Genomic DNA, 14,887 nt, shown 5'->3' with positions numbered 1-14,887 from the left:
CCAGCAAATAGCCAGACTCCAAACAATAAAAAGCAGCTTCAAGCAAAAATCCACAAACTCACCTGCTTTGCCTCTTGCACTATTCCAATGTAAAACTCCTTTTGCTCTCTAGAGATTGCAAACTTTTGGGGACTGGGAGTACTTACAGAGCAGTGTAGCTCAAATTGGCAGAAGTGTTCATCAAGGTATTTTTCTCCATAATATGAATTCATTAGGGTTGATTTTATATGACAAACCCTAGTTTCATCTACATCTTTGTATATTTCTAATATTTGCATTCCTTTGCTACCAATATAGCACATTATTATTATTATTATTATTATTATTATTATTATTATTATAAAAAAACTTTCAGAGACACTGTGGCAACCACCATTTACAACTGCCAGGACAAATTTAAATCCCCATCAAAATGGCTAAAAAATTATGGAACAGAATAAGGTATGCAAGTAATTTGTCTGATTTTTATATTATCTCTTAAATTCATTCAGCAGAGAAGCAATGGATTATTTAGTCTCGGCAGAGCATCAAATTTCCCTTTACTTGCTCATTGTGCCTTTTAACCTGCTGCCATAATTTGCTAACAGCTTAATTTGCCTTTAGCTGTTCTTAATGCCTTTTATAATACAGACTCCTGCAAATGTGCCCAAGTACCTGATATGTGCAACTACAATGAAAATAATGCTGCTTTAAAGCTGTTAAAACTGTGTGTTTTCTTCTGAACTTCATACTGAACTTATACTGATTATTATCATTATTATTATTATTATTATTCCAAAAACAATGGCCAGCAATATTTGAAAAGCAACAACAATGGTAACTATAAAACAGATATGGCTTGTACATATTGACTGGGGTGTTGCATGGGGACGGAAACAAATTAAATTTCATCATGGAACATATCTCTAATTGACTATTAACACAAATGGGAGAAAGAGGCAATTCTCCCCAAACAATTTCCCTTTACTATTTGTAAATGGGCCCACTGGGACCATATACCTTGTAATGAACTCTGATTCTTTAATTATTGACTACTTCTACACTGAACTAGGTTTCACAGCATGGATTTGCAGGTAAAAAGCTAGTGGTGACCTTTATCGGGTAGGTTTTGTAATCTAAAGTTGTATACTGAATTTTCTTCCCAGGAACAAAATTAAGTTTATAGCATCTAAGGTTCAACATGTTCCTCTAGCTTTAGAATTGTGGTTTTATTATCAAAACTAATCAAAGTAAGAAAGTCTACTTAAATGAAACTGAGACATTTTGTACCAATTCAAATTTTCACATCTCACTACTGCTAGCTGGGACCGATGGGAGTTCAGCAACTGGAGAGCCAAAGGTTCCCCATTCTTGAGGTTACAAAAACACTGTTCTATGTGAAATCAGCTGTTGGTGCTGCATCCTTTACTTCAGTTTATCCTTCAACTAAGTTCAATGTAGAGCCGGTGGAATACTAATATGAAGGGGACTCCCACATTTCAGGAGAGACAGCACTCCATGTTACAACAACTGAAAATTATCAGGCCATGGCAAAACTAGCCAGGTTTCCTTTGAAGATTTTAGTGCCCTTTCCAGTTTTTCAATTAACTTCAATCTGAGTTATTTAGGATTTTATATGTACATAGGTAAAGGTAAAGAGACCCCTGACCATTAGGTCCCATCGTGGCTGACTGTGGGGTTGCGGCACTCATCTCGCTTTATTGGCCGAGGGAGCCAGCGTACAGCTTCCGGGTCATGTGGCCAGCATGACTAAGCCGCTTCTGGCGAACCAGAGCAGCGCACGGAAATGCCGTTTACTTTCCTGCCAGAGTAGTACCTATTTATCTACTTGCACTATGACGTGCTTTCGAACTGCTAGGTTGGCAGGAGCAGGGACCGAGCAACAGGAGCTCACCCCGTCGTGGGGATTCGAACTGCCGACCTTCTGATCTGAAAGCTAGTTTGCCTTTAGCGCTGGCATGGTAAGGAGCACCAGTTGCAGCCTCTGAACCCTGTAGTATCCCCTGTAGTGGCTCAGCTTATAGGTTTATGTGAACCGGATCTCTGTTCCAGTATCTTCTGATAGACCTCCACTTTGATTTGATTTTATTTTTTTAATGGATAGGAAAACCTGAACAAAAGGGCAAGTAAAACAGGAGAGGAAGAACCACATTGGTTTGGGGCAAAGGCAGGGACTAAACTGAAGGAGTGTGAAAGAAGAGAGTACATTTCTCAAGTCCCTGCCTTGGGTAAGAGAACACACACTTCTATGTGGATTACTCACATACCAACATGAGAAGAACCAGCTCTCTTCAATATGTGGGACCAGGGAGTGTTCCATTTAAGAAAATGAAAAATCATTGATAGTCCATAACATATCACTTTTAGAAAGGGAAACTATTAATAGACCACCTACCCAAAATGTTATGAAAAGTCCCAAAGTAAAACTATAAAACACTGTGGCGAAGGTCATGGATGACTCATTTTCATTTATGAAAATTCTGTAATGCACAGGCTTTTATAATAATAATATGATAATAATTTACTATTTATACCCCACCCATCTGGCTGGGCTTCCCCAGCCACTCTGAGCAGCTTCCAACAAAATATTAAATACAGTAATGCATCAAACATTAAAAGCTTCTCTAAACAACGTTCCCTAAATAATGTTTTCATGACTCAAAGTATCTGCTGCAAAGAAATTATGTATTTCTAATAGAAGTAAAGTTAAATATTACCATAGTTTGAGCTGGGTGCTGTATATTTGGTGCTAGATTTGCGAATAATATTTTCATGGATCTGATACCATTCATTTTCATTGTTGCACCTGAAAAAGTAGAGTCTAGTGTTACCTTTATGACTTTACCTTATGACTGAATGCATACATACATAGTCTACACACCGGATCCTTTTTTTAAAAAAAAAACAACTTTGTTGAACAGCAATACATTATCAGAAGGAAAAACCCCCATGCAGATCTTAAACAGTATAGAAAATATGACAAGTCTTTCCCGTGCCATATGCTTGAATCTCGTGGAAACACTACTGGTATTGAAAGGTATCTGAAGCTTCTTGTCACATTGCATATTGGGAGCTGTGCTTCCCCTCTTCACACTTTAGAATCACCAGTGTACGTGTGCAGCTACATCCATAAGCATCCACAAAAGGGATCCCTGCCCCCAGATTAACAATGTTCCCCAGATTCCCAGCTTACCCTTTAAAAGATCTAGCTTTCAAGAATATGTGGGACACAATTTGTAATGTGCAGGAGCTATTCTCTTCACTTTTTTCTTTTTTGAGAAACTAGCCTTTACCCACATTTGAGTGTTTTTAGCCAATGAATGAGTTCACAACAATGACTAACAATTTAGTAAAGCAGAACTAGCAAAGTAGATAAAAAGAGAAGGCTAAAGTGAAGCACCCATTGTCTAGATTCTTGGTATGTTTTTAAGCCTTTTTACGCTGGTCTTCCGTAATAAAGAACTGTTTGGTGCTTCTTAAAAAACAATCCATAATTTTAGTTTAGCTTGACTGGGGAGTAATGTGTTAACTAAAAGGGGGAAAAAGGGAGGGAGGAAAGTAGCAACCAAGTTAGGAGTTTGTGGTCTTTCTAACTCAGATCTTTATTCATACAAAGAATGTCATCCCCCTGCCCCACCTGAGTTTGTAAATATTAAAAAAATTACCAGTGCCAATACAGATAAAAGTCCATCATTATTATACCAGTATTGCAAGGACCAGGGCTAAGAGAGTGTGTATTATGTTAGCCTTAAGTAACCCAGTACGGTTATTTTGCTGGTGGAAGAGGGGTTCAAGTAGTGTATGACAAGTTTAGGCTTCTTGTGTTATCATGGCATGTTGGATATTTTGGGGGGTGAAATGTCGTTTTTGTGTTCAGTTAATTGTAGAAGCAGCGCAATTAATTATGGGCTGGAGGGTGTGAAGAAAGCTTGGGAAAGAATTGGGGATTTCAGCTGTGAGTGAAAATACATTGTCTAGATGCTAGGTCCATCTGTATATAGACAACAGGTCTACTAATTAAGAAACAATGGAGGGGTAGACCCGGAATACAAGTTTCTCAGACTCCAGGGCTGCCCAGGCCTCACCACCATTCAGTCACAAGATCTATCAGAAATGGTGGAACTGTACTCTGATGTTCATTATCAGTATTTATTTATTTAGGCATATGCACTTTGCTCCCCTTGGAAAAAGGGAATGCCCACGGCCACATCAATTGTGAACCAATTCTTAACGTGGTTGACATCCCATACTAGAAAATGGTGCTGTGTTGGTCCTCTTATCTGAGAACTTAAAGCAAATACTTTGAGTTTTTCATATTCTTGTTGGTCTCCAATCAGCCTCAACTGGCATAACCAATGTTTAGGGATGATGAGAGTTAGTAGCCCCAACAAAATCTGGAGGGCTGCAGGTTCCCCATAACTGACTTAAAGGGTAATAAGAACCTTTTAGACTAATAGCTTAATTTTCTACATGCACTTTCGTAAGTAAAACCTACTTCGTCAGGTAGAGTAAGGAACAGAAGCAAAGTTGGAAAGTCAGCCCATGGGACATAGGAAAAGACAATTCCACTTTCATTTAAAGAAATATAATGATCTAACTCAGTATAAGGCAGCTCTTTCCACTCCAACAAAGAGATCTGCAAATATGGCCAGTATGTGTCTATCTCTCCTTCTCCTCATTCTGGTGTAAAATAGTTTGTTTGGTTATTGGTTTGTTATTGGTTTTGTTTTATTATGTATTTTGTATTCTCATTTTGTTTTTTTCTGTTGTTAACAGCCCTGGGATCTTCTGATGAGGAGTGGTATATTATTTAGGGGGTTATGAGGGGGCTGCAGCAGGGAAGGACTTGCCAAAAATGGCCTCTCCTGTTGTTCCGCTGAGGGATTTCTTCCTTCATTGATCAGACACCAGTAGATACCACAAGCATGTTTGGCAAACCCTCACCATGATCAGCTCACGCCAAGTAACCTAGGTCCCCACTGTGGAAGGACGTGTGGATCCAGAATTGGCCTCCACAGTCACTTGTAGACTCACTGTTAAGACTGTGTTCATGGAAGACAATCTTACTCGGCTACGAGTGATTGCCAAAGAAGAAGATATGCTTAAAATAAATAAAAAGAAGCTGGATAAATTATCAATCCATTAAAATAAAGGAATTTTAAGATTTTAATGGTATTATACCACCAGAAGTATATCTAAACTTTTATCTTCATGAAATCCATGGTAATTTCTCAGGTCGCCTAGTTAACAATGTATTTCACATAGCTATAGTTTGCCTACCTGATCATTAGGTAGTGAGAGAATTAACCAGTTGCCTTAGCTGTGTGCTGCTCCAAATAGAATTCTGGTACAATTTCTAAAAGCATCCAGAGTAGCCTATGAATAATGATAAGGGAGATGAACCGCTAGACCCTGAAACTCACTTGGTTGTCTAGCTAAGGTGGTGATTATAAAAAACAAAAAACTTTTTGTAATGCTACCTGAATTTTCAAAACAAAGTAACTACTGAGTTAAAAAGGACTCTGGCAACTGTCTCCAACATATTGAAAACAAGCGAGAATACAGAAAGAACTTTGATGTACTATGAAGGAGTTTTGAGATTTCTTTTTAAAAAAATACATCCAAGTGAAATGTAATCAGGGCTTTAGTAAAGCATTGTTGATATGGCTGCCAGGAATTTCAGTGAAATGATTTGAGTGTTACAAACCCTACATTTCATTGTGTTTTAATTAGTGGATTATTGGAGTTTTTTACATTTGCTTTTTATCTGTAAGCCACTTTAAGCCACTCTGCGGAGGTCAAAAGTGAGGTGTATCGTTAAATAAGTAAAATAAACATATTCACCCCAGAATCTGCTATTTAAGAAATTCAGCAGCAGCACTAAAATTTATTTCTTGTATGGCATTAGTTCAGATTAGAAAATACAGTGAGACTAATATTAGAGATACACTGGAAGTTCCAGATGGACTCATATCTGCAATCAGATTCTGCATGCAAAAACATTTGCTAATTATATTTGCTAACAAAAAGTCAACGTTTGACCTTCTGAGTCACCAAACCATAAACAAATGCCATCATATTTTTTTTTTAAAAAAATAAAGTGAAATAGAAAAAAGAAACTTAATATTGTCATAACCACATCTGGTTCAAACCACAATCACATACACAATTACTTCATTTTAGAATATACGTAGAGCAAGGTCAATCATCTATAGCAGGGGTGGGGAACCTTCAACCCACAGACCAATCTTTGCTACCCAGGGGTTCCAAAGTGGCTCACCAGGCCATTTCATCTAAAGCACACCTGCCGACCAACTGAAATCATTGGTGACATCAGCTGATGGGTGGGATTACTGGGTTCAATCTTGCATTGACTGCACAATCCTGTTCCCTACATAGAATGAGAGGCATGCATCCCAACTGTTTCAAGAAAACCACAGGCGAAGAACCCAAGAAGGACAAATTTTGGTTTTTTATTATTTTTAAAAAATCTAAAATACGGTTTCTGGTCAAAATTTAAAACTGGCATTAAATTATATTAACATGTTAAAAGTCTCACCACACAAAAGCCCATGCATAAAAAATATTGTGATACTGACAAACAATATGCCTGTTTCTTTGCTTTACTTTCTCCCAATACGTGATTATAATTTCGGGTTCAAAATTCCAGATTTTGTTCTCAGGGCCAAGCTTGACAAAACTCCAACTCATGGTGTTAATGGCTTTTTAAAAGTAAAAAGCAGATATGCCCCTCCCAATCCACATCACCTCCACCCCTATAATCTGCTATCTGCCACTTCTAATCTGTGCCAATCAAAGCTAATTTGTGAGACTGGCACCTCATTTTATTTGCCTTCAGTAATCTGTAATCGATATACTACTACTTTGGGGCTTGTCGATTCATGGCTTATTCCTATGACCTATTACATGCACTGTGGGCAAATCTCAGACTAAGAAGACACCTTCAAACTCCCATGCAGAAACACCCTCCTATGACTAAACACAACATTATAGTCACAGGAGCACAGAGGAAGGTGGTTTTTCCTCACAAGTTATTTCAGTCACCACCACAGAATTGGTGCTGGAGGTAGCATAAGGGGCCACTCCGCTTTCTCTATGCTGATTTCTGCTTTTCTTGCCATCTATTACTGCATTTGCTATCAGGGAACCCGCTCTACATTGAGGAACAGTATTTTATTCAGATTCTAAACGCCAAGCTTGGCAGCCACTGACAACACCATCAGTAACAAAAAGGAAACATACAAATCCTAATCAGAGTTGACTTTCAATGAGTAAGCTTAAAAATAGCTTGGCTCACATACAGTCAGCAGGAAAACACAGCACTGAAACCGATTGCAAAAAAAAGGCTCTGCAGGGAAGGGGCGGGGGGAGAATCAGACAGCAGTTTGTTTTTCTTTCTATCCTGCACTTTGCTTACCTATGGGGAAAGTGTCAAGTCACGTTGGTTATTTAAAGAATTGTGCATTAGTATCACCTAGCCAAAGCCAACAAATTAGAAGGTAGGAGAGTTAGTACAATGAATGCATTAACACTCCTATAGGATACTGATCTACTTACTTGGATATAAAATCAGTTGGTATAACCTGTTAGAGATAGGAAGACACTTTAACTATTTGAATTATTTTTATAAATTCCTCATCCTAGGTTAAGGCCATGGCACTCATGTTTTATAAACCAGCAAAGTATCTGACATAACACAAACAACACATATATATTTCTCTTATTCCTGCACTAAATAACTTACGTGTAAACTTTAAGAACAAAATCCTTTTCTTCTTTTAATTCAGAAATTGATGGAATCACATCCATGATACTTAATACAGCACAACCATATGGACGTCGGTAATGAAGATGAGAAGGACCCTTTCTTGAATCATTTAGCAACATGCGCCCTAAAACAAAGAGTTGTTGGCATTATATTCAACTTCAATTCCCAAACACCTAAATGTAACTCTATAAATAAAGATAATGTTACTTTTAAAAAAACCCAGATTAAACAGTAAAACAAGCATCTTGCTGAGGAAAAAGTGAATAGCTTCCTGTGGCAACTATGTAGAAATTATACTTTCATTCCTCTAAGATCTACCTTATTTATTAAAAAACTAGACAGAAATCCTACATCCTGCCAAGATATAACCACCTCAGCAGCTGGGCCTGGGAGTGCCCATGCCCTTCTATCCCTATCAAAATGTTGTCAGGGAAGGCACATATAAGATAAAGGTGTCTAGTACCATTTACTCTTACTGGGAACATTCCTCTGATGCCTCCACCAGAGACCTTCCCTGCTACCTCAGATATTTTAACTAGAAAACCTAGGGATTGAACCAGAAACCTTAAACATGTAACCATGTGCTGTAGTGCTGAACTATGGCTCCACCCCCATACTATTATGCCTCTTGGGCAACCTTTCATTTTTTGATGACAGGAGCACTTGCTTAACTGAAAGCAGTATGAAACTCTTTTGCATGCAGGCACTCATCCAAATAAATGAGAGCAACTTGTGCCAGGCAATCATCCAAGAGGCACAGTTTGTTGTGCTCCCAATTGGTAAAAGCAGGATGGGGGAACCTATGGTCCTCCAGAAGTTGTTGGGAGTACAATTCCTATGGCTATGCTGGCTGAGGCTGGTGGGAATATCTGGTTCCTAACCCCTGGTGGGGAAGGTGAGCCTGTGACTCATGGACTGCTAGGCGGCCACCCCTGTCCTACAGATTTTATATACAGCAAGTTACGAATTAAAACCTGACCTGCTGGACTGGTCAGACCTGCTGCAATAGCTATGTCTTACTCCACACAAAAAGTACTGTTATCTGCACTTCTGCAGAAATGACGGTTTAGCAATTACAATTTGTTATGAAACAGTGCAACTCCTGGGTCTTTGAAGCTGCACTTCCTATGGAAATGCACACTCACACATAATCACTGTACTCAACAACATTACATTGATTGATTTGCCTGGTTTAGCTTATTTATATATATAATGCATTTCCACAATGAGCTATGCCCAAAGATTGTGCATAAAAATCTAAAATAAATTCAATAAGTGTACTGTACCTATCCGAATTACATGGGCAACTATGTACAAGTCTTTCTTCATATCCTTGCTGCTGAGATCCTAACAGAATTAGGGGAGAAAGTAAAAATCATTGTCAAAAATATTTATATGACAAGTATATTCTATTTTCAAACAGAAAACTACCTCTACACATTTCTATCTTTGTCATAGAGAAGTGAAGGCTTGGAATAGAAAAAGATCCACCTCTTGAAGGAGGATTTCTACCCAATTTTTCCAGGGGAAGTCTGCAGAAAATTGCGGGGGTGGGGATCTCATGTAATATTTACTTTTTCAGAAAGGTGAGTGAAAGTACTGTATACTCATTGTTAGAATAACATTAACACATGCATTTACATTTCATAAATATGATCAACAATGAAATCCTCATTGCAAGTTATTCACTGCTCAGGTTGGCTGTGGCTGAATATCAAGCCCTGCAAGTTATCTAAGTTAAAGTGTTTGTAAACTTATAACTCTAAGCAAAAGAAAAAGGCCAAATCTGGAAGTTGCAAGATGCTGAATGGATAAATTGGCTTAGCTAAATTAGAAGAGTAAGGAAAGGAGAAAGGGGAAGTGATATTAGATGCCCCAGGAATATAGGTGAAAAAGCAAAGGTCTTGTCCATTGAAATCTACTATCATCATCATCATCATCATCATCATCTTTATTATGGTCACAGACCAGCATAAGTTAAAATAGAAACATGCAGGAATTTAGGAAATAAAACAGATAAAACGGGTAAAAGGAGTGACTCAAAAAAAGGGAGTTGCATGAGGGAGACTTAAAATCAGCTAGAGAGTTAAGTGCAAGCAGTTGCAAAAGTAACTATAGAAGAAAGGGTGCAAGAGAGGGCACAGGTCTTGGGTATGGGCCTTCAGTTTAGGTCTGGTGTGTGACCCGAACCATTCTTCAGTGAATGCCCATGATAGCAGTGCAAAATCTGGCTACTGAGTATGTTACATCTGGATTTGCATCTTGAAGTAGCAAGGAGGTAGAGAGTTGCTCTGTCCGTCCAGGGAAATTGTATAGTAGTGGCAGGATGAACCTCACTCATATGTCTGTATAATATTGGCAGTGGAAGAAGACATGTTCAGTAGTTTCTAGCTGCCCTGAGCCACAGGGGCATTTCCTCTCTTCGTATGGTACCTTCCTAAAATGGCCTTCCTGGATAGCTAAGGAGAGTGCCTGGCATCAGGCCAAAGTGAAGGCCCTTCACTGTTTTGGTACTTCTAGGTTGGTCATATATGGCATTTGGGAATTGAGGTAACTTTTTGTTTCACTGATGAAACAATTTGGGGATCTGGCTAGATCTGTTTGACGTTATATGTCTTCCATATGCTGTCTGATGGGTTTATTTTTGACTTTTTCGTATCCCATGTCAAGTAAAATTTACAGGGTAAAACCTAGGGTTGTTAATTTGTTTAGCACTGCTTATTTCCAAGTCATTTGGAAGTCATCCTTTATAGTTAGGGGAGCAAGGCCACATGGGAAGAAGGATAATCTCAGACAGTAATTAAGTGTGGCAAGCCACACTCTAGCCTCAATTCTTACCAGTCCAGTTTCTAGGTGTAGGGTGGCATTGGAAACATTTTGGGGCACTTGTAGGACTGATCTTAGAAATTTAGATTGTACCAGTTCCAGTGTTGCACGGGGGGAGGGGTGTAGTTTTCGGAAGTGTGTCTCCTAGGTCTTTGCCGAGATGTGATAGTCTCTCATTGGTGGACTACTAGTATGGGTGAGTGTTATCGTCTTCCAGAAAAGGGCAGGGTTGTTGGATTTGGCTGCTTGAATAACACATATCCAGTTCTTTTTTGTTGCTTCCTTTTTCTTCCAGGTCAGACTTTTGTGATATAGGAGATCCATTGCGCCAGCTGGGGTTGTATTGGAGGTAAAGACTTGGTATGAGATGTTACGGGCTTTTTTGGCGTTGATACAGCCCTTGTCAAACCATGGCTTTGAGTGGTGTTTTCAGTATCTCCTGTCAGTTCTGTGACTCTTGCTGAAAGGCTAATGTAATTCTTGGGTTGGGTCCTTGTAGGCCATCAGGAGGGCTCAGAGGATTGAGCTGTTATCAGGGTGGTTTGGATTGACCGCAGGCTTACTGAGTCTAACCATTTTGATACTTTCTTATTTAGTTGAGAGGTCCATTTGGCTCGGCGGTGGGTTCCTTCCACTGGCATTACAACAGCCTGACAGCTGGTTACAGCGGGGACCATCTGAGTTAGCTCCTCTACTTGGAGTGAGCCCAGGAAATGATCGCTCTCAAATCTTGGTTTGACCTCTAGGTTCTTTGCATGTGGGAGAAGGTTCTCAGAGACAATTATATAGTCGATGACGCTCATCCTAATTCAAGACAGGTAGTAGGTGAACTCAGCTGGGTGGTCCTTTCCTAAGGCACCATTTAGAGTGTGAAAATTCAGTTTGAAGGTCATTTGTGCTAGGTAGAGACTGTTTGATCTTTTGAGGCTCGTATTGTGAGAGGGCCTTGGTGTGTGTAGCTGAACCATGTATATAGGGCCTAGTCTGGCATTTAGGTCCCCTCCCAGAACCACCACTGTGCTTGGGTTTTGCAATATAAGGTCTACAATGTACCCTTCCAATTCACCCCATCTGGCTCTTATCTCAGATTTCTGGGTCTACTATTTTGATATCAAACGCTAGCTTAAAGAGCTGGCATTTATAGCATAGAATTATTTTAAGTTATTAATTTTTGGCTGAGTGAGGTAATCACAAACGCAAAGGTAAAAGAAGAGACTGCTGAGTAGTGAAACTGTCAAGACCGACAGAAAAACTATGTACATTTACAGACATGATCTCAAATTGTGGTTTTGCAGAAGATGTGGCCGAAGGGCTATATTTCCTTTCTGGGCAACCTTCCAACAGCCACGAGGATAGGGAATGATGCAAAAGTGGGTGGATTAATGAATATAATTTTTGCATTTAAACAGTAAGCTATTTTCTACACACACAAAAAAAACACCCCTCTATCCTCCATCCAGACAAGAGAGACATTATTAAATTTCAAAAACACAATCCAGCCTGGTGAAAACACTGGAGGTGTAAAGCAGGGCCATTGAGAGATGTGACATTGGGAGAGGTTTGTGTGGCCTGTGGAGAATTCCAAGGGCCAAACAGAGTGGGATGGAAAACTGTATTTGGTGGCCAGGCCTGAGCTTCCCTACCTCAGAAGTCCAATAGCAATAACATCCTTACAGAGAAAGAAGAAAGGAATATCAGAGAAACAAAGCTTCACAAAAACATCTAAAACACAACCCTGCTCCATTTGTTGGAGGCTGAAATCAAAACACATTTATGCAACCGCTCTCAGTACTGGCTGCAGTAAATATAGTCTAAGTAATTACTCCCTTCACCATAGTGATATTTTCAAAGGGTGTTTGTCTACAAACACATGAAGGAAACTAAAAGACCATTCTCATTTCATGCTTCATTAGAAATCAACAGGCAAAACAAAAGACAAACGAAAGACAAATGCAGCAGGAAAACGAGTCTTTCCACATCCACTTTTGAAGTTAATTTTAATTTACTAATGCTCATTTATCACAGTACAAATATTTTTTTAAAAAATGTTCATTCTAGCCTTTCACTTCAAATTCAGCATAAGAACATAAGAAGAGCCTGCTGGACCAGGTCTATAGTCCCATCTATTACAACTTCCTGTTTTCACATTGGTCAGCCAGATGCCTGTGGGAAACCCTCAAGCAGAACTGAAGCACAAGAGCACTCCAACTCTGGAGTCAGAGCATAGCCATCATGGCTAATAGCCAATGATAGCCTTATCCTCAATGAATATGTCCAGTCCTCTTTTAAAGCCACCCAAGTTGATGGTCATCACTGCCTCCTGTGGGAACAAGTGCCATGGTATAACTAGGCACAGTTTGAAGAAGAATTTATTTTATCTGCCTGCATATTCAGCTTCATCGGATGTCCACCTTGGGAGTTATGAGAGGAGAAGAACATTTATCTCTCCACGTCATGCAAAATTTTATAAACTTCTATCATGTCATCTCTTACTCACCTTTGCTCTGAACCAAAAGGTCTCAAACACTGGAACCTTTCCTAATAGAGGAGTTACTCCATGAGTATATAATTATGATTCTCAATATAAAGCATAATTTTGGGGAGGGATTCAACTAAATTGGTGTGTGCATAGAATGAGGTCCGCTTGCACAGCAAAGCTTCTCTTACTCCCTCTTGTGCACCCCATGCCCCCTAAATCTGCTCTGCAGAGTTGAGGGAACCCCAGAACAGGTTTAGGGGGTTTGGGGGTGGGAGTGAAAATGTCTTCTTGCACGAGAAGACCTTATTCCACGCGAGCATAGCCCACATCCTTTATCTGACCATCAGGCTGGATTTAGATGTGACATGCAACTATGGTTTAATAGCTAAACCATGGTTTGCTAAACCCACATCTGCCTGCAGTATGCTTTATTTAGAGTAAAATCAGGATCTGAAATAAAAAACCATGGTTAGGGTCATTACTCTGTCTCATGAGACCGCTATACCATAGGAATGGGAATATACTTATGAAACTGAGTCCTGCACATATGTGAAACAGAAGTATACAAACAGGTCAAAATCATATTTGCCTTTGGGATATCTGGATGCTCAAACTATGGTGTGATTAGAACAAAATATATGCTACACTGGAATCCAGTCTGCAAAACATTCTCACTGAATGGTAAAGAGAATGAAAAGTGTTTCATACTGTGAAAAGTGCACACATTCTGTCAATCTTCTCCGGATTCTTGGGGCCCCCATTCTTGTTTAAGCGTACCAGAAACCTTTCACTGAAACACAAAAGATAAGAAAACACTGAATTACCAATAGTACATACCAGTCATACTACATCCTGGTCAGAACTTCTAAACATTTATGGAACTTTATTCAGAGATCCAGATTCATCGACCATCAAACTGTATAGCTACATTGAAAATACAATGGTTCTTTTGACAATACTTCCAGGTACTTTCTCACTAATCATGGTGGGAATGAATTAATATCTTCTTACATTTGATGAAATATAGGAATAGCACTAGGCTAATAAGAATTTAACATCCCTACACTCAATCTTAGACATAAAAATAATTTTGTTAATTGTTTTATGCAAAATAGTATAAATTATTCACTGGAAAGTGAATAATAACTGGGAAGTTAAAGAGATAACTGGGAAGTTAAAAAGATGCAGCACTCTGCCACTAAATTGCAATAATGTGTTTAAGAAAAGAAAATAATTGATTACAAAATAACAGAGAAAGACAGGAATTCCTAAGTTCTCTAACCCCATACTCTGCACTGAATCGGGATTCAGTATGCTCTGTTAACTGTTTATATATATTTATCTAACTTTTCAAAATCTAGAAAATCTGTCTATATTCCTAGGCAGCATATTCCATAGGTCAATTGTTTTACTGACCATAAGCAACTGTAACAAAAAGGAACTGTTGGAAGTAATATACTGTACAGCTGCTTTATTCTATTAAATTTATAATTCTCTGAACTAAACAAATACACCCTGTCAAATGTTCACTTCCTCCATATCAAAAACAATTCCAGCTGGACTCACATCAGTTTTGGTTCTTCTTATCAAATGAATCAAAAGAGTTTCCTTTTTGCACTGTTATACTTTCCTGAAGCCAGAAGGAAACAAATTCTGGAGATCGGAATGAACTGCTCAAAAATAGTTACTGTAAACAATGCAAAACCTAAAACAGGGTCTTACCAATACTATTACTTATTAGTTGACGTTTTCCACAAATTTGAGAAAAACTAGTTGGCCATAGTAAAAGTAAG

At 38.8% G+C, this 14,887-nt stretch overlaps 1 protein-coding gene across 1 annotated transcript in view; it reads right to left on the bottom strand.

Annotated features, from left to right (window-relative positions):
* DOCK3 (dedicator of cytokinesis 3) overlaps window positions 1-14,887 on the bottom strand; it is a 141,689-nt gene that overhangs the window by 75,314 nt on the left and 51,488 nt on the right. The window contains 4 exon segments of the mRNA XM_081850458.1: window positions 2,718-2,806; window positions 7,766-7,913; window positions 9,076-9,136; window positions 13,803-13,884. Of these exon segments, the coding sequence (XP_081706584.1) occupies window positions 2,718-2,806; window positions 7,766-7,913; window positions 9,076-9,136; window positions 13,803-13,884 (380 nt within the window).

This window comes from Podarcis erhardii, assembly GCF_964252035.2.
Source record: "Podarcis erhardii genome assembly, chromosome: 2".
NCBI classification, from domain to species: domain Eukaryota; kingdom Metazoa; phylum Chordata; class Lepidosauria; order Squamata; family Lacertidae; genus Podarcis; species Podarcis erhardii.
This window is presented reverse-complemented; position numbering and strand designations above follow the sequence as displayed.